This window comes from Cibotium barometz, chromosome 59 (genome assembly GCF_041138505.1).
Source record: "Cibotium barometz isolate CiBa-2024 chromosome 59, ASM4113850v1, whole genome shotgun sequence".
NCBI classification, from domain to species: Eukaryota; Viridiplantae; Streptophyta; class Polypodiopsida; order Cyatheales; family Cibotiaceae; genus Cibotium; species Cibotium barometz.
In genome coordinates, this window is record NC_141104.1 from 34,478,889 (window position 1) to 34,497,122 (window position 18,234).

General features: G+C 43.4%; 1 protein-coding gene across 3 annotated transcripts in view; it reads right to left on the minus strand.

Annotated features, from left to right (window-relative positions):
- LOC147605749 (protein CELLULOSE SYNTHASE INTERACTIVE 1-like) overlaps positions 1 to 1,725 on the minus strand; it is a 28,868-nt gene extending 27,143 nt beyond the window's left edge. The window contains exons 1-2 of one of the 3 annotated variants that reach the window (XM_086793581.1): positions 1,369 to 1,725; positions 1 to 154 (exon numbers count right to left, since the gene is read on the minus strand). The exon at positions 1 to 154 is cut by the window's left edge and continues 2 nt beyond it. In XM_086793581.1, the coding sequence (XP_086649707.1) occupies positions 1 to 66 (66 nt within the window). In that variant the 5' untranslated portion in view covers positions 67 to 154; positions 1,369 to 1,725. Of the gene's footprint in view, positions 155 to 320; positions 424 to 1,368 lie in introns of those variants that run through there. The other 2 variants (XM_086793583.1, XM_086793582.1) reach the window with 2 other exon arrangements.
- Between the last annotated feature and the right edge of the window lie 16,509 nt (positions 1,726 to 18,234).

Here is an 18,234-nt window from a genome sequence, read left to right on the forward strand (position 1 = left end):
TGATCTTATCCCCAAGGCAGAGTGGGGAGTTGGAGGCTCTGTTTTTGGAGACTTTGAGGCCTGCATTCTTCAATGCCAAATACCTCGCCTTGTAAACTGAATCTGCAACAGTTGCCACGCTCCTGCCCACGTGGATAGCTCGTGTCTCTCCACCCTAACCAAGCAAAATCACGAGTTCAATACCCCAACAACTCTTGAGAAAAAAAAAAGGGATTGAATCTGCTGCCAGATTTTCATCATGTATAATTTACACAATTGCGGCAATATTGTTATGGTTTCAATAGATGACGTAAAGTTTTTAAAAAAAACATGGTTTTCACCAGAAAAACCTGTACTTGATTGGATTCTGCTCACAAGACTTCAGCCCATCAGCCTCATCATGCATAGCATAGAGTACGTGCTAGGGCATCACATCATCAAAACCTATGAATGGGTGGAAGTTAATGTAAAGATAGGTCCACAGTAATCCACATCACCTACTCCTCAAAATAAGAGCAAGTCATCCACACCCTCCCACAAACCACATCCCCCCTCCCCCGTTTTCCTGAGCGGGTAAACCACAAGAGTAAGCCAGAGTAAGTGCAGATCTCCCCATAAGATGCATCAGCCTCAATGTTAAATACATCATGTAGAATGCATATCTAGTCTTGGTAGGAGGTGAAGGGAAGAATCAAGCTAGACTACTAAAAGACAGTTCCAAATAACTTGATCATGCATAGCAAGATAACTAAGCTGACTTCCAACACAAGGCAAGCTAGATGCAAGGGTTTCTCCAGGAACCCCGAAAAATGGTTTCGTTTACTGAGTCTCTTAAGTGTGCAGGTTTACTGCATGTTCATTGATGATGCATGCCATATCATTGATCCACTCGAGGCAACAATAACACTCAAGCACGGTGGAGGATGGGAAAACTAGCCAAAAGATTAACCAGACAAGCCTTCGTAATATCTCTTTACACTATCTTTGGGATTTTCAGAAGCACGACACAATGTGCTGACCTCTTGTACGTTAGAGTAAGCTCTTTGGAAAGATCTAACTTCAGGTCAGTTTCCTATGTAAAGGCGAATCTAACGCGTCGATTTGAACTACAGAATAATCAGGGGTGGCGCCATTGCAGTGTTCACCACAGATTGAAGAAACAATGCAGTGGAAGGATGAACCGGAAAACAAACCTAAACGCATCAAAGCTGCTAAAATGCGCATTCCATCTAATGCCTCATACAGCCATTGCACATGCTGTCTCGCACGGCCGTTTTCTTGTACAGCCTGAGAAGACCATCGCATCTACAGAAAACTTGTGCAACATCTGCAGATTGCAAAATGCAGTACAGGAGAAACCCTGCAATTAGATGCTTGCAAGTTAATTACCTCTCTGGATCAATCGTCCAATTCCATCGCCAAGCCAAATGCAGAAGACAGCATGCAGATCGTCTCTCTGGATCGATGAATTCTGCCCTCTGCGGAGCTCAATCTCGCAGAAAACGCAGAGAAAATACATAAACCCTGCAGCGATCTTCGCCCTGGAGTTCCCAAGTCGTAGAACAAGAGGAAGAGGAGCTCTTTGGACGCTACGCTGGGGTAAAGTGACCGCAAGCGCTCAGTCGAGAGAGTCGTGACTCATTACGTTGTAAACCGCGGGGAAAGGGCTGCCAGAGCATGGTGGTAACTGTACAAGCCTTGGGAATCTCACATTGAGAGGCTCTTTAACCTTTCAATACAGATTGTCAACTTTAGTGTTAATTTCTTTGATGCCCTTTTGTTAGGTGTGAGTTGGTAGTGTCATTCCCACACAAACCTATCTCTCTTCCCTCTTGGGATGATGGTTGGTGTGGCTCATGTAAGGGTAAGGTAAGGCAGAGGGGAGGGAAGGGGGGTTTTCGAACCACTTGTCACCCCTACAAAGACAACAACAACATGTCGCCCCTCAGGTACTGGGGCATGCTGATGCCCCCCCTTGTATCCACTTCAAGTGAACGTTGGACTATTTCTACTATGTGCCAAACAAGTCAACTTCGACCCCTCTTCACATTTAATCCCCCCTCTCATTGATCCTCATCAATTGCATCATGCTATGGGGCACCTCAACCTCATAACGCAGTTATTATCATAAGACACTCTAGTCGTGGATCGCATCTTGTGAGCAATCCATAGCATGATGCATGTTATTGGCAACCCTACCTCCATGGAGGTAGGGTTGCATCATCATCATGCATGTTATTGACCTCCATGACAACATGATGAAAAGAAGAAAGCAACAACCAATGCCATGTATTATGATGTAACCCACCACTATGATAAGCCACTCCCTCATGACTACTATCCTCTTATCATTCCATCAACTTAGGTCTAGTAGATGGATTGAGCCCAACATGACTGTATACGCCTCTCTAGTAGATGGATTAAACCCAACATGACTGTATATGCCTCTCTAGTAGATGGATTAAACCCAACATGACTGTATATCCCTCTCTAGATGCACCTTCATTTGCGTCTCACAAATTTTATACATCCAATTGCGCTTAGTATTCTTTTCACGATGTGATAGAGATTGATAGTCTTTAAACTTTCATAACCAAGCTATCGGACAATATATGAGCCATATGACGACACCAAAATGGAAGGTAAGGACTTGGACTTGGTGATTTTTGAATGAGAAGCCTGATATGCAGAAACCACTATGCATGCACTCCATAGAGTAAATCTCAAAGCATCATGGACACGATTGATTTATCGTCTTCCATATGTGAGCATACTTAGTGTGGTCCTTATCCTACTAAGTGCAATGGAGCAACTAGCATGGACCCTACTCTCGCTACTAACTCATATGATGATCACATCCACATGCTCAATAAAACCACTCTCATCCTTCACATCTATGTGACTTCTATTTGTACTACATTATCATTTCATTCCTCCCTTTTCCCTCCCATCAATTTATGGTATGTTGAACTTTGAGACCACATCTTATTTCTTGGTGTCGGTACTTTATATACTCATTCTAGCTTCACTTGATAAACTACATTGTAAAGATTTATTAACTATGTACTAGTGAAAGCGTTCTCAATTCCTCTTTCCTTTTATAGCTCTCTCCCATCAATTTATGGGATGTTGACTTCCACTTATATTTTTTGTGTCGGTACTTCATATCCTCACAATTTAGTACTTGATCGTTTCACTCAATAAACTATTTTATAATATTTATTTACTATGTACGAGTGAAGTTGTCTCGATTCCTCTTCCCTTCTATAGATCTTTGTGTGCTTCATTTACTTATATCCCCCTCATGTGTACTTGTTATACTTATTCAAAAATAGGGGTTCTATTTCTTAGAAAAAATTAGTGGGTTCCTTTTTTGCACATCATTTCCTTTCTAAATGAAGCATTAAAAATAGGGATTCTATATTTTAAATTTCTTGGGAAAAACTAGTTATGTGTGTCTCTATGAATGTTGTTGTTGTTGTTGTGTGTGTGTGTGTGTGTGTGTGTGTGTGTGTGTGTGTGAGAGAGAGAGAGAGAGAGAGAGAGAGAGAGAGAGAGAGAGAGGACAATATAGTATAAGACTTGTTAGCTTTCTTAATGCTTCATCTAACTATAGTTGAAAAAAAAATACAAATCTTCATTTAAAGAGTGAATATTGGTCAATCAATTTCTATATACTAAACTCTACTAAGTTTTGGGAAAATTGTCTCCATATTTCATTAAGGAGGTGTCTTTAAGTGAGTGAGTATAGAAAGTAAAGGTGTGACCCTCCCATGAATCTCTTCACGGCCTTTCTTCTTTAACCTCTAACCAAACTACATAGTATGTATTGAAAGCTTGGAAGTTGTACAAAGCACAAACTCACACTTAATACTTAACCTAGCTACTATTTAAAGGCCTTTCCCCACCCTAGTTAAACTGAGCTCCATAATAATGTCAAAACACCGCGAAGTTGTATAAAGCACGGACTCACACTTAATACTCAACCTGGCTACTATTTAAAGGCCTTTCCCCATGCCCTACTTGAACTGAGCTCCATAACTATGTCTCTCTCTCTCTCTCTCTCTCTCTCTCTCTCTCTCTCTCTCTCTCTCATGCATGCACGCATGCACACACACACACACACAACAGTCATAGAGAAATGCACAAGGTATTGACCCTCCCATGAATCTCTTCATGGCCTATCTTCTATAACCTCTAACTAGACTACATAGTACGTACTAAAAATCTTAAAAGTTGTTTAAAGCACAGACTTGCACTGAATACTCAACCTAGCTACTATTTAAGGCCTTTCCCCATGCCCTAGTTGAACTGAGCTCTCAAAACTATGCGAAGGTACCCTTGATGAATTTCTCAACCAATTATCATGTAAACTAGTTCATCATGCTTACTTTCTTAATGCACAAAATAGAAAAATGCCATATGGACAATGAAGGGATATTTTATTCATCGAATTCATCAAGATTCTCTTAATTAAGCCTTTCATTTCCTCAAGATTCATGTTTTTCTCCATGAATTTCTCAATGCATTATCATGTAAACTAGTTTGTCATGCTTACTTTATTAATGCGCAAAATATAAAAATACCATATGGACAATGAAGGGAGAATTTATTCATCGAATTCATCAAGATTCTCTTAATTGAGCCTTTCATTTCTTCAACCATGCCAATTCGACATAGTTGGAAAAATTATTAAAGGAATTGTGACTATAAGGAAAAACTATTAGAGGAATTGTGACTGTAATTGTCACATAATCTCATTACATTAGCTTGATCCAAGTATATGCTTATAGAGCTCTCATGGAGCTCCTAACTCACAAGATATGTGCACTCTATTGCCAACCATGTGTCCATAAAATGCTCACACTATATGTGCTCCCTTGCACTTTCCATGTGCTACCTTTGACTTCACCTTTTACAAATGAGCAAACAAATCAAACTTTGCCAATGTACCCTTAGTCTTTTCCTCTTTCTAATGGGCATGCTCCTCCCCTTGCTCTATTCATGTTGCACCCTCACACATTGCTTTTTTCAACACCTCCCCTCAATGTGACGAGGGTCTAACACCTAACATGTATTGACCTGACCTGCACTCCATACTCATATGGTTAGAGAGGTCCATCTAGGTTGCTCTATGAGCATCAATGTTGGCTTTGTCTTGACACTTTACACGCCGGGAGAGTGGGGTTACAAACGAGGGGTTAGAAGCCAAGCCATTATTCTACTAACACCCTTGGTGCCCTTCATTTGTTGGGCTCTTTGGCTTATTCTCCACCTATGACTCAAAGGCTTTTAGCTTGTTCCCTTTGCTTGTGGATGACTTAGTGGTTCTTTCCCATTTCTTTCTCGAGAGCTCTTTCTTTGCCCTCACACACTTACTCCACGCGTGCTCATTTTACCGTGTTTCATCAAGGGTTACATTATTTTTCATATTGGCGGCATTTACAAAGATTCCATATTTTTAGTGAAAATATTTTGTCGATGACAAATTAGATCTTGAGATGAAGATCTCACATACAATGCACATATTTCTAATAATGTAAATGCCCAACTCAATGATAAACATGTCAGTAATTCCCATGTTGATGATGACTTTGTTGATGTTGTGTTGCGGAAGCCCATGATGATTCGTATGATGTTCAAAAAAATAGTCATGCCTATTTCCTTTTTACACATGTGAACACCTCTTATAGAGGGTTCATTCACACCACACATTAGTGATTATTTTTTTTAAAAGAACCTTATCTACTTGCTGACTACGTGTGGCTATGATTCCGACTCCGAGCAGATTTCTCTTTGCAGAGTTTGACCTTCTACGATTGATGGGGATAGCTCACCCTTGCACGCTGCTGAGATGCGCAAAACCTCTTCTACTGGCTCTGGCTTGCGCTTCCCTTCACTGCCTTGCTACGTTGGTGTTTTTGTTGCTTGTGGCCTACGTTCTTACTTCTACATGAACCTGCTTCCCTCCACACAGAGATAGCGATGGGTTGCCTTCTCTTCGTCTTTGCTGCTGTGCACCGTGCGGTTCTATTTTTTTTCTTCTGCAGGTTCCCGGCTCCCCTATCGGTCGCCTTACTGCGTTTTCTCTGGATGCTGTTTGCCGCTTCGTAGCTTCTGAATATGTCCTCTTTCAACGCCCACAACCTCAGCAGCAGCTGCAACCTGTTTCTTCCAGGCTTTAATGCCATGTGCGCCTCGTTGCTACGTCTTTTCTACTTGCTCTCTCGCACAACTGCTGTGCATTTTTGCAAGATATTGTTGCAGCTCTTTTTGCCTCATTTGTAGTGACTCGCTTGGCTTTGTATTGTTGCTGCATATGTTCACTCTACACAAGATATTACCCAAAAACTTCCCCGTTTAGAGAATGAAGCCGCGCTGCTTCTGTATTTTTGTTATTATGCTCACTTTGGAGCTGGTGCTCCTGTGCTGCACTACGTAGAGCTCTCTCTCTTTCTCTACTATGTGTTGTTGTACAATTGCTCTGTTGTGAAGGTGAGAAGTACTACGCGAAGAAGATGTTAGCTTATTGAGAGTTTTTCTACTCTCTCTAATGCCCTATTGTGGATTCTTCCCTCTCTCTCTTAATTCTAATACACACCAAGAGAGGCTTGATGAAGATGACAGAATAAGAATTTTTCCCAAACCTAATTAACTAATCGAAGATAGAAGATGATAGCTCCCTATCAAAGAAAACCTAATTTCTTGCTAAGAGCCAAGGCTTCTGATACCATGTTAAAAATGTGGATCTAAGGAGGCTCAAAGCAAGTGATCAAAGACATGGTTAAGGAGAAGAATAAGGTGATTAGGAAAGTAAACAAGATGTTAACAAAATGGTATGCTCGTAAATGTCACATAATCTCATTGCATAAGCTTGATCCAAGTACATGCTTATATAGCTCTCATGGATCTCCCAACTCACAAGATGTGTGCACCTTTGTGCTAACCATGTGTCCATAAATGCTCACACTACATGTGTTCCCTTGCACTTTCTATATACTACCTTTGACTTCACCTTTTACAAATGACCAAACAAATCAACCTTTGCCAATGTACCCTTAGTCTTTTACTCTTTCTAATGTGCATGCTCCTCCCCTTGCTCTATTCATGTTGCACCCTCACACATTGGCTTTTTCAACATTGATCACATATTCATAGTTGATGGCCTAGTTAACTATACAACTTAGAGATACGCTCTTATAAAAGGAATATACCCGTAACCCAATAGTTCTTCCTCAATGAGAAATGTTTTTACACTCTCATACTACAAGCTCACCCCCTTACTTTCTTCATTGCTCTATGGCTTGCCTCACTTAAGAGAAGCCAATGTTAATCCTAACATACTACCTTCCATACAAGAGAGAGGGAGATAAGAAGAGAGACAAAATGCAAGGGTTGATTTTGGAGACACTACAAGGGATTGGGTTCATACCCGCGCTCTTAGCCGCTAAAAATGACTTGTGAAAAAAAGTAGCGGGCCCGTGTATCAGCGCGTGTATAATCGCGGCCAGAGACATGCGTGTAAAACCGCGTGTACAGTACCTCTCAGACGCGCGTATACACGGGTGTGTAGCCGCGTTTTTTTTTATAGACGCGTTAATACACGCTTGCATACACGCTTCTTATTATATTAGACGCGGTTATACACGGGTGCATAGCCGCATCCTGTTCAGTTCCAATGTATAGACGCGTTTTTACTTGCGTCTATACACGCGTTTCTTTTATTTAGATACGCTTATACACGCGTTATTGCCAGTTTATACGCGTTAATACACGCGTAATTTCCAGAGTATCCGCGCAGATACACGCAAGTTTTAGCAGTTTTGACGCGTTTATACACGCGAACAGAGAGCAAAAAAAAAAATCCAGAGAGTGCTATTTGGTGCCTGAATACTGTTCCAGCATTCCAGCACCCAATAGCACTCTCTGGTTTAGGGTTTTTGGTGCATTAGACCATCCCATTAGACCATCCACGAAGAACATATGCACGAGGGAGATTAAGACAAGAACGACATGAATGCATACATTGTCATTACACGATTCAAGACAGCCATGAATGTAATACTATCGATCAATCAATTCAATATTACTATCAAAATTTCATACATGTATACAAGGGAGTCCATATCTCGAAGTAGCCCATGGCTTGAGTTTACAAAAAAATATATACAATCACATCCTAAATATGGAATGTGATACTACAAATCTGAGTACTACTCAGACCCAGATGATGACTCGGTGCTCCCCCCATGCTCAGATGAGCTCGCATCGGTCGGAATGTCCGAGGAGTAGTGCTCACGTCCACCCTCTGCAGCGACGGCCGGTGGATCATCAGCAGCTTGTGCCTGTTCAAGTAATATATAGTATATAAGTATATATATATATATATATATGCAATTCAATAAACCAAAACCATTCGTTACGAATTTTCAAGTACCTGTCGACCGTATGGTCTCATGGCCAACTCAAACTGCGCGTCCGTAATACGTCCCTCGGCTCTGAAGATGGCCCACGTGTCACGTCTGCTATGCCGGCGAGCATACGCAGTATCGTGGGTTGTGGGCTTCCTCCCCGTAACCCGTCGCTGTATCATAATCAACACAATTTGTAAGATTAAAACAATTCATAGAATCAATGAATTAAGTAAACAATCAAATAAAGTGACAGGATACTTACGAACTCTGTCTCCCATGACTCGACGCCGCCAGATCCGAAATGCGAAGATCCAACGGTCTCCATCTGGATCCGTCGTGCCTCCACATGCTGCCTGCTCTTCACGCCACCCTCTGCTCGTTTCTTTGCCTCCTTCCACTCGTGTTTGTGCGCAGTGGCAGGTTTCTCGGCAGGATAGCCACCCGCAGCTACATTTAGCCGGTCATCGTACGCGAGTTTTTTAAGGTGAGATCTTTTATTACTTAAGATCTCCCTTATTCGCGTCCTTCCCCATACATCCGAGAATGTAGCATGTGGGGGATTGGGGTACCGACTGTGTACAGCCTCTATCACCTCCCCAACTAATCGGCTATTTTGATCTTTAAATTTAATAAAACAATTTCTATATGAGTTTGATACTACCCCACGCATGTACTCCATTACCTCCCTCCCTCTCGCATCCACCATCACTATCCCGCCCCTATCCGTCACATCATAGCAAACCACTCTCTCCATCTCTCTCATCTCCTCCTCTTCCGAACTGTCTCCTCTAACTCTTCTCCCTCTATCTCCTCTCTCACCCCGTGCCCTACTACCTCCCCCACCTCCCCCACCTCCCCCACCAAAGCACCCGTCGCATCCTCCACTCCCACTCTTCCTACTGCTGCGGGTGGAGTCACGACTGGGGGATTGTCTACGTGACGGTGGCTGTGAGCCCTGACGTGACGGTGGCTCTGAGGGAGCACGTGATGGTGGCTGTGAGGGTGTACGTGAGTGTGTCTGGGACGAGGTATGTCTCCTCGGTGGACGTGGAAGAGGAGAAGCTGCATGCCGTCTCGTCGGACTCGGAGGAATATACGGCACTGGAGTGCCCTGGATACTCGCGGTAGGGGTATAGACACCAGGCAGGGAAGGAGGGGGATGGGCATACATATACTCTGTAAGCTCAACCGGACCAGGTTGGCGCCCAAAGTGATTCATCATCTCCATCAACCAATTGCTATACGCAAATGGATCGGATGAAGAACCTGGAATATCCATAAAGAACCTGCAACAAACATCATCATGTACATCATGGGCTGTCTCTTGACTCACACATTGTCATTACACAAGTCAATTGCTTGCAAACCATGAAATCTGAAACGCCGCAGTTTTCTGTCTGCAGAAACGCGTGTATAAACCCGTCAAAAAACGCGTGTATACACCCGGCAAAAAACGCGTGTATCTGCGCGTGAAAAAACTCTGCACACAGGTTACACGCGCTTCTACACGCGTTCGTACACGCGACCTGCGAAAAAAATTTCTCGAAAAGACCGACCCCCCGACAAAGACAGAATGTCCTTATAAAAGGACCAGCCATTGTCGCCCCTGTCAGGATACAGCAACCCAATCGTGTGCAAAAAGACAAACCCAAAGAGCAAAGAGCAAAGTAAACAAATCTGACAAAAGAGACAAGGCACAGGACAAAGTGACTCACCTCTGAAAAAGTGAGTCCTCTCTGCTCCTTCTCTGCTCCCTCCTTCTCCCGTGTGTGTGCTCCTTTCTCTGCTCCCTCCTTGCTGTTGGAAGAGGCGAAAACAGGCGAAAACGCATGTACTGTTGATTTCTAAGTTCAAAATCTATATTTGGGGAAGGCGGGCTATTTTTAGTTTAAATACGCCGCCGCGTTTATGTTCGCGTTTATAAACGCAGGTATATTCGCGTGTACATGATTTTAGCTGCGTTTATACACGCGTTTTGCAGAAATTAGCCGCGTTAATACACGCGTTTTTTAGGAAGTACCCGCGTTTATACACGCAAGTTTTAGGAGATAGCCGCGTGAATACACGCGATTTTGTGCTTTCATTAAAAATATATAATGAGTTTGTGTTTTCTGGTTTGTACACAGGATGTCATCAACCTCTTCAAGCAGTTCTGGGGAAGATGAGACAATGCGTCATCGTAATCGCGATGTGTGGTTGGGACAACGGATCAAATGTATGTGTAATCGATGTCAAGGATGCATTGTACGAGCACGTCGAATTATCTTGAATCACATCTCCATGTATGGAGAATGGAATCAAACAGGTTTAGAGGTGAGTAGATGTAAATTGATGGTATTCAAATGACTCATGGTATCCAAATTAAATTAATAGAGTTGTAACATATAATTTGATAAATTGAAGCAGGATGCAGTACCACACCCTAACATGGTACCCTACGCGCGACGAGAGCACGTAAAGCGTCGACGAGATGATGCTGGAGCTTCGGGATCTATTGTCAGAGATGAGTGGGAAAGGGACGACAATAGCCCTGCACCCCACGAAGTTGTGGAAGAGGAGGTGCTTGATGATATGGTGCGGAATCTTTTTAAGGATGATCCCAAAGGTATGGACGACGATGATATGGAACAAGAGCATCTTTATAAAGCTTCATCGACACCGGTGTTTGAAGGGTGCACATTCTCAGTTTTACGTGCTTCCCTTGAACTACTTAATATACAAACAGTTTATGGATGGAGCAATGCAAGTCTTGACGCATTGTTGAAGTAAGCATTCTAACTTATAAATTTGAATTAGTGGTTTAAGGTTTAGGATTTAAGACTAATTATAATTGATGATATTGGATGCAGGCTATTGTCAAACATGCTTCCAAAGGAAAATAGACTGCCCACCTCAAGAGACATAGCGAGGCGCTATGTGACATCTCTTGGAGGACTGGATTATGATAAAATACATGCATGCGTCAATGATTGCATTCTCTTTCGTGGGACGCATAAGGAGGCTCTGACATGTCCCACTTGCGGTGAAGCAAGGTACAGAACAGATATGAAGAGTTTTGATGTACCTCGTAAAGTCTTGCGACACTTTCCTATAATTCCTCGCATCAAACACATGTTCAAGTGCAAATCCATAGCAGAGCTCATGTCATGGCATTCCTCACATCGATCGGATGATGGCATGTGGAGAATTCCCGCAGACACTCCTGCTTGGAAGCATATTGAAGATGAGTGGCCCAGCTTTAAAACAGAGCCCAGAAACTTGAGACTTGGCCTGGGTATGGATGGAGTGAATCCATTTGGTTTCAAAAGCACCGCATACAGCGTGTGGCCAGTTGTGCTGGTGAATTATAACCTTCCACCATCAATGGCGATCAAGAAGGGACATCTTATGTTATCCCTTCTAATTCCAGGGAAACATAAAGTCAAGCATATGGATGTTTATCTTGAACCACTGATTGATGAGTTGGAGGAACTATGGAGAGGTGTTGCGGTGGTGGACATTAGTAGGCCTCCCTCCTCTCGACACTTCGACTTAAAAGCAGTGTTGATGTGGACAATGCATGACTTTCCAGGATACAGCGATTGTTCTGGTAAGAATTCTAATTACCTCCCTACTCTATTACTATTGGCTATATATATTAATTAGACGGTTTGACTTTATTATTCTAACTTTTATTTATATTTTAACAGGTTTGAAAACATCGGGTAAACATGCATGTCCTGTTTGTGGCCCTTCGTTAGTACATGAGTATGCTGATGGTTTGTGTAAGACTATATTCGATAATCATCATCGATTTCTCCCCTCAGATCATCCTAAATATGTTGCTAGTAAGAGTAACATTCCTCCACAAACACTTCGTGCAAAAGATTGGAAGCGTATTTGGGAGTCTACAACTATTCTTCCTCCAGATGGCATGAACAGGTATAGTGATGTTTTTTCAATCTTGTTTTGTGTAGTCTCTAATTGGATTAAAGGTCACATAGAGCAATCCCTTGTGCAGGTACTCCATTTTTTTCCGGCTGCCATATTGGACCCATCTTAAGATCAACCATCTTCTTGATCCCATGCACATCTTCAAGAATGTGGGATCTGGTATTTGGGAACATATTACTGGTTAACGAGACAATGTTAGCGTACGTGAGGACTTGCGGGTCGCAGGACGTATGCGTCAAGCTTGGCCACGAGAGGTGGGTGGGCACGTTCATCTTCCGCCTGCACCATGGATTATATCAAAGAAAGAGGAGAAGCAGGTAAAGCAGGCCATCACCACTTTGCGTACTCCCACTGGATGCATGAGATCATTGAAGGGAGCCTTTACAACCACTAAGAAAAGAGGCGTTGAGCAACTATATGGGTTGAAGTCCCACGATTGGCACAAGATGCTTCAAGTAAGTGTTTTCCAAGTCTTGTACGTACGTTGAAATTAAATTTTGTAATGCCATAAACCATAAATGTGCTCTTATGTGCGCAGTTCATACTACCTACTAGCATCGACCATTGTGCGAATAAGAGTTTGAAAAAATGTATTTATAAGATGGGCGAGCTTGTGAGGTATGTAAAACCCATGCTCAGATCACCCTTCATTATACCTTGCAAAATGAACGTGCATGAGGTATAACGTACTATTTATTTATTTTTCAGATATGTTAGTTCCAAAGCAATTGATCTAGCCACGTTGGATGATGCGCGTGTTATGGCAGTGGAGGTGGTTTGTTTGGTAGAGGAGACTTTTCCGCGAACCATTCTCACAAGTCAACTACATCTCATTGTGCATTTAGTGGACGAAATTGCTTTATGTGGTACTGTGCATGCACGTTGGATGTTCTTCCTAGAGCGCTTCATGAAGACCTTAAAAGACTTTGTGAGGCAAAGTGCAAGGCCTGAAGGAAGCATGGCCGAGGGTTGGTTGATACAAGAGTCTCTTGTATATATTTCAGAATTTCTTGGTCAGGTGGACAGCTCTTTGCCACGACTATGGAGCAATGAAGAGGACTTGAGGATGACCTCTATTGTGCCTCAAGGAAAAGGACAGAGTAAAGTAATTGACAGAACATTGATTGATGATCTCAATTTCACTTGTATCCTTAATAGTGATGTGATGAGCAGATGGGTTACAAGATATGAGGATGCAAAGACAAAAAGGCAAGCAGAAAGAGCTCTCTTTCGGAGGCAACATGGCTCTCGGAAGGCGTACCCTAAGCATCTAGCAACACTTCCGAATGATATCCATGTTGATTGGTTGCATGAGGAAATGGAGAGAGCAGAGAGCGACGAGGGGCTGCATATCACGGCGGAAGAATGGGAGTATGCACGAGGATGCATGTCAAAGGTACATAGAACTAATGTTTTGCATTAGTTGTAAGTGATTTGCTTTTAATATTTATTCACATTGCTTACACAAATATTGCTTCTATTTTGGTCCAGTGCACTATGTTCAATGCTATATGGTGTGAAGGCAAGCATTTTCGAACACAAAGAATTGATGAAAAGAGAAATACACAAGATTGCGGTGTCATTAGTAGCTTTGAGGGAGCTAATGGAAAAATGGATGATTATTGTGGCATAATCCAAGACATATTTAGGCTTGACTTTCGTCGCTTCTTTGTGTATGTTTTGGATGTCAAATGGCAAATGAACGTGGTGGAAAAAGGGCCTGATGCAACGATAAAACGCCATGCAAGTGGATATGTAACTATTGACTCTACAAAGTTCTGGCAAACAAAGAAAGATAGGCTCGTATTGCCACAACAATGTGAGCAGGTATGCATTTTTTTACTAATGTGTTTTATGTACATATATATCTAAGCTCGCGTACCCCTTGACTTTTGATATGCTAATTAATTACTGTACTGTGTGTATTTGAGTAGGTTATCTATCTACCAATGGTGCATGACATCAAATGGTGGTACGTCATCCCTATTGCACCACGTTCCAAAGTGATGTATAATACATTCACTGATATGGAGCATATGGAGGATGTAACAAGCCGCAATGAAGATGACGTCGAACATGCCATTGAAGATGTTGTGATCGATGATCAAGAAATAAGAGATGATCGTGATAATGAGGATGAGCATGCCATTTCTCATGATCATGAGAATGACCCTACCATTGAGGATGATGATGATGTTGATGAGGATGATCAGGACATCGATACCATTATCAATGGAGTACAGAATATCGATAGTGGAATAAATTTAATCGTAGCCTTACCAATTGATCAAATGGATATTGATGTTGATCGTTTGAGAAGGATGGATCTTATTGAAGATGAGATCGAACCCTAACCAATCCGTCACTGTATGTTCTAAATTGATAACATTTCTATCATCTCATATGCATGATTTATTTTTGAATATATTTCATTGTTGTAAATGCATGTAGTGGGATTGTGTAATGATGTATACTGTAATGTACTATGAGATGGTTTAAGGAAAATAGTTTTTAATTTTGTTAAGGAATTCAGTTTTTTTTCAGTTTTTCTCTGCCATGCGTGTATTAATCCGTGTACAGTAGCGTGTATTTTTCCGTGTATAATAGCGAGTATTACCCCGTAAATATTATTGTGTATTTATGCGTGTATTACTGCGTGTATATAACCGCGTTTATACACGCGTTGATAAATGCAAAAATACACGCGAACTTAAATGCTAAAATACACGCGCCCGATTCTATTCAAATACAAGCGCGACCATACACGCGTTCGTAATTTATCGCGTATATGAAACGCGTGTATGGCAGCATTGTCTTGTAGTGAGAGGTGCACTTAGCCAACCCTAATAAGGGTTAACTCCTCAATGTGAAGCCACTAGGGGGCTCACTTTACCTCTACTTGTGTCACCCAAGTAGAAATTCATAGCTAGGTAGAGCGCAAGAAGGAGGGAGCTGTCGAAAGCACAACCTTCACTCCATGCCACATGCATGCAAGAGGGACTTGGTAGAGAGTAAAGAGAGAGGAGAGAAGCTAGAGCATCTCACCATCACTACAAGCGCACACCAACAATCAAGCATGCAAAGCACAACAAGAAAGTATACATCCACAAGCTCATGAGAGTGTGTGTGAGAGAGAGAGAACTCAAATGAGACTAATGGGATTGTCCCCTTTCATATTCCATAAAATGTCTTATATACAAGAGCTCATAGTTTACAATGGTTGGCTGCCTATTTATAATTGGGGGCCCAAAACTAGTCTTCCTAGCTCTATGTACAACTCTTTCCTATGACCGACATTACACAACAAGCGCTGTAAGCTCTGTCATCCCATGTATCTTTTACATTAAGCACTTTGTGCGGTTACAAAAGATGAGTTACAACAATAAGCATAGCCATGCTTGAAAAGTAATGTTAACTAGAGTGGTTAACATACCACCCTCCCTAATTTAGGTCCGTCCTCGGAGCTGGTCGGATCTAGCAAGAGTAAATCGAATAAGTGTGGATAAAGTCACATCGCAAGGTAGGAGTAGGGGATGCTTGATGGAAGAATTGATAGCTCATCCAAAACGTAGTCTCCATCATATCTTTGAACATTTGGAGGCGCTAGACAGGCATCCACATGATGCGTGCATAGTATCCAAAAATCTGCTTGAGTGTCAGGTCTTTGTTGATGTCGAAGGCCAAGCCTTGCATGCCTTCGTGTGGTACTAGTCCTAGTCAGGAAGGCCTCCAGTAGCGTGATGATCAAGTTGAAGAATCTAACCGTTGCTTCTGGGACTTGATCATATCTTCGTATGAAGTCGTGGTGGAAGCGCTAGATCATTGTCTCTTCTGTGCAAGGCTATTATAGCGTCACATGAGCAAACCATGGAAAGTTGAACTATAATTTTGGGTTCTTTTGCTGCTCCTCGTGGAAGAGGTTCCACACCCACCATCTTTTTATTAGCAGGTACTTGAGGTTTATATGAAGGGATTACAGCACCTCTTGCAGTAGGTTTCCCAAATGAAGGGCTTCAGTAGAAAGGGGCATCTCCAAGCCGGCTGCTCGCCCATGAGATTAAAAGTGATGGGGTGATTAGGCGGATGGCTGATCATAGCCTCCTCGCTGTCTGGATGGATGCACTCACCTCCAGGATCGATGCTTGGCCTCAATGTGTGGTCGTAGGACATTGATGTCCATGCGATCCATGATTTGGGTGATCGGTGTGGCCTGGAGTTGTCGACAGAGTAGGATGTGTATCTCCTGCTTGAACTGCGTTCTGCCAAGAGGGTCCCACCAGTTGAGTGGGTTGAGTGGAGGGTTGACTTCCTTGTGCTCTAGGGGTTGGTGGGTGGGAGGGGTGAATAGTTAGTGACCAGGGTGGAGGAGTATGCGATGAAGAGGTTCCCGTGGCGAGGTTTGCATCAAATAGGGGTGGGGCCACTTCCTTGTGCTCTAGCGGTTGGGTGGGAGGGGTGAATAGTTAGTGACCAGGGTGGAGGAGTATGCGATGAAGAGGTTCCCGTGGCGAGGTTTGCATCTAATAGGGGTGGGGCCTTTTGCTGAGGTGGAAGGGATATCAGTGAAGGTGGTGTGCATTCCCAAATTAAGGGTAAAGAGGGAGGTGAGGGTGGGGTTGGTGAGGGAGGTGGGATGGGAAAACGAAGTGGTGGGGATGATTGGGAGGGGAAGAGGGGGAGAGTTGAGGTGCCAGATGGGGGTGGGGGTGGTGGTGGTGGCTGGGTGTTACTGTTTGGATGAGAAGGGCTGGGGGGTGGTGGTGGTGGCTGGGTATTACTGCTTGGATGAGAAGGGCGGGGGGGTATGGTGGTGGTGGTGGCTGGGTGTTACTGCTTGGATGAGAAGGGCTGGGGGGTTAATGTGGGGGAGAGGAGGGTGATGGGGGTGGAGGTGGTAGTCCTACTTGGTTGTCGTTTGCTACAGTCATGGCCGTCATGGTCGCTAACGTGATCTTCGTCCTCAAAATCATCTGGGCCATGTACTCTAAAAAATGCTCTCACCTCCGCAGCTTCCTTTGGTGTGACATCCATCGGGAAGGCCACGTGCGAGTCATCAAACTGGCGAATGCCCATGGCCTCCATCACCTCCATCTGCACATGACACCGTTGGTAGAGGATAAGAATTCCTACTCAGAGGAGGGAGGGAGTTCGTCGTGGTAGAGGGAGCGATATGGGGCATTGACTATGCGCCAACCCCTAGTGTGGAGATGTTGGAGAGTGTCAACGGTCCTTTGTGAGGAGTAGGGGTATGGACACAAGCCTTCGGGAACTGATTAATCAATGACATGAACTGGTTCTGTGAGTTGGCCGAATAGGAGGAGGTGACACCAGCTGATAAGTGTGGCTTGGAGAAGGTGGGTGGGGAGGTCAAAGAAGGTCTTGGGGTGGGTGAAAGAGATGATTCCTTGGAAGAAGAAGAGAGGTAGAAAAACGATGCTAGCAAGGGGGAGCTTGGTGAGTGAGGATATAATTGTAGGTTTGACGGGAGAGGGGCTCGTCCAAAAAAATGTTGTGCTAGAGCAGGTTGAGCCAGACAGTTCGGTAATGGAGGTTGAAGAGCTGGAAGGGGTTCTATGGGGGGAGGGCAAGTAGGGGTAGCTCCATGGCCATATCCATCAGTGCGTCGACCTTTTGATGTGTTGCGCTAGAGGAAGGAGCAGATGGTGTCGGGCGGCTATTGGAAGTCGAGCTAAGTCTTTGTAAGTGCTTCCTCCACGACAACAGCTCAATTCTGGGAGTCTCTGGCAATGACCTCGGCCAATTCGAGGTCGTTTTGGGCCCTTTGTGTGGCTTCTTGAGATTGCTGGAGGTGTTGCTTGAGTGTTGTGATGGTGGTGATGGCCTGCCCCAGTTGCTGCTCCTTTTCATCAATCATGTTCTGCAGCTGGAGGTTGTTCAGATTGATTGT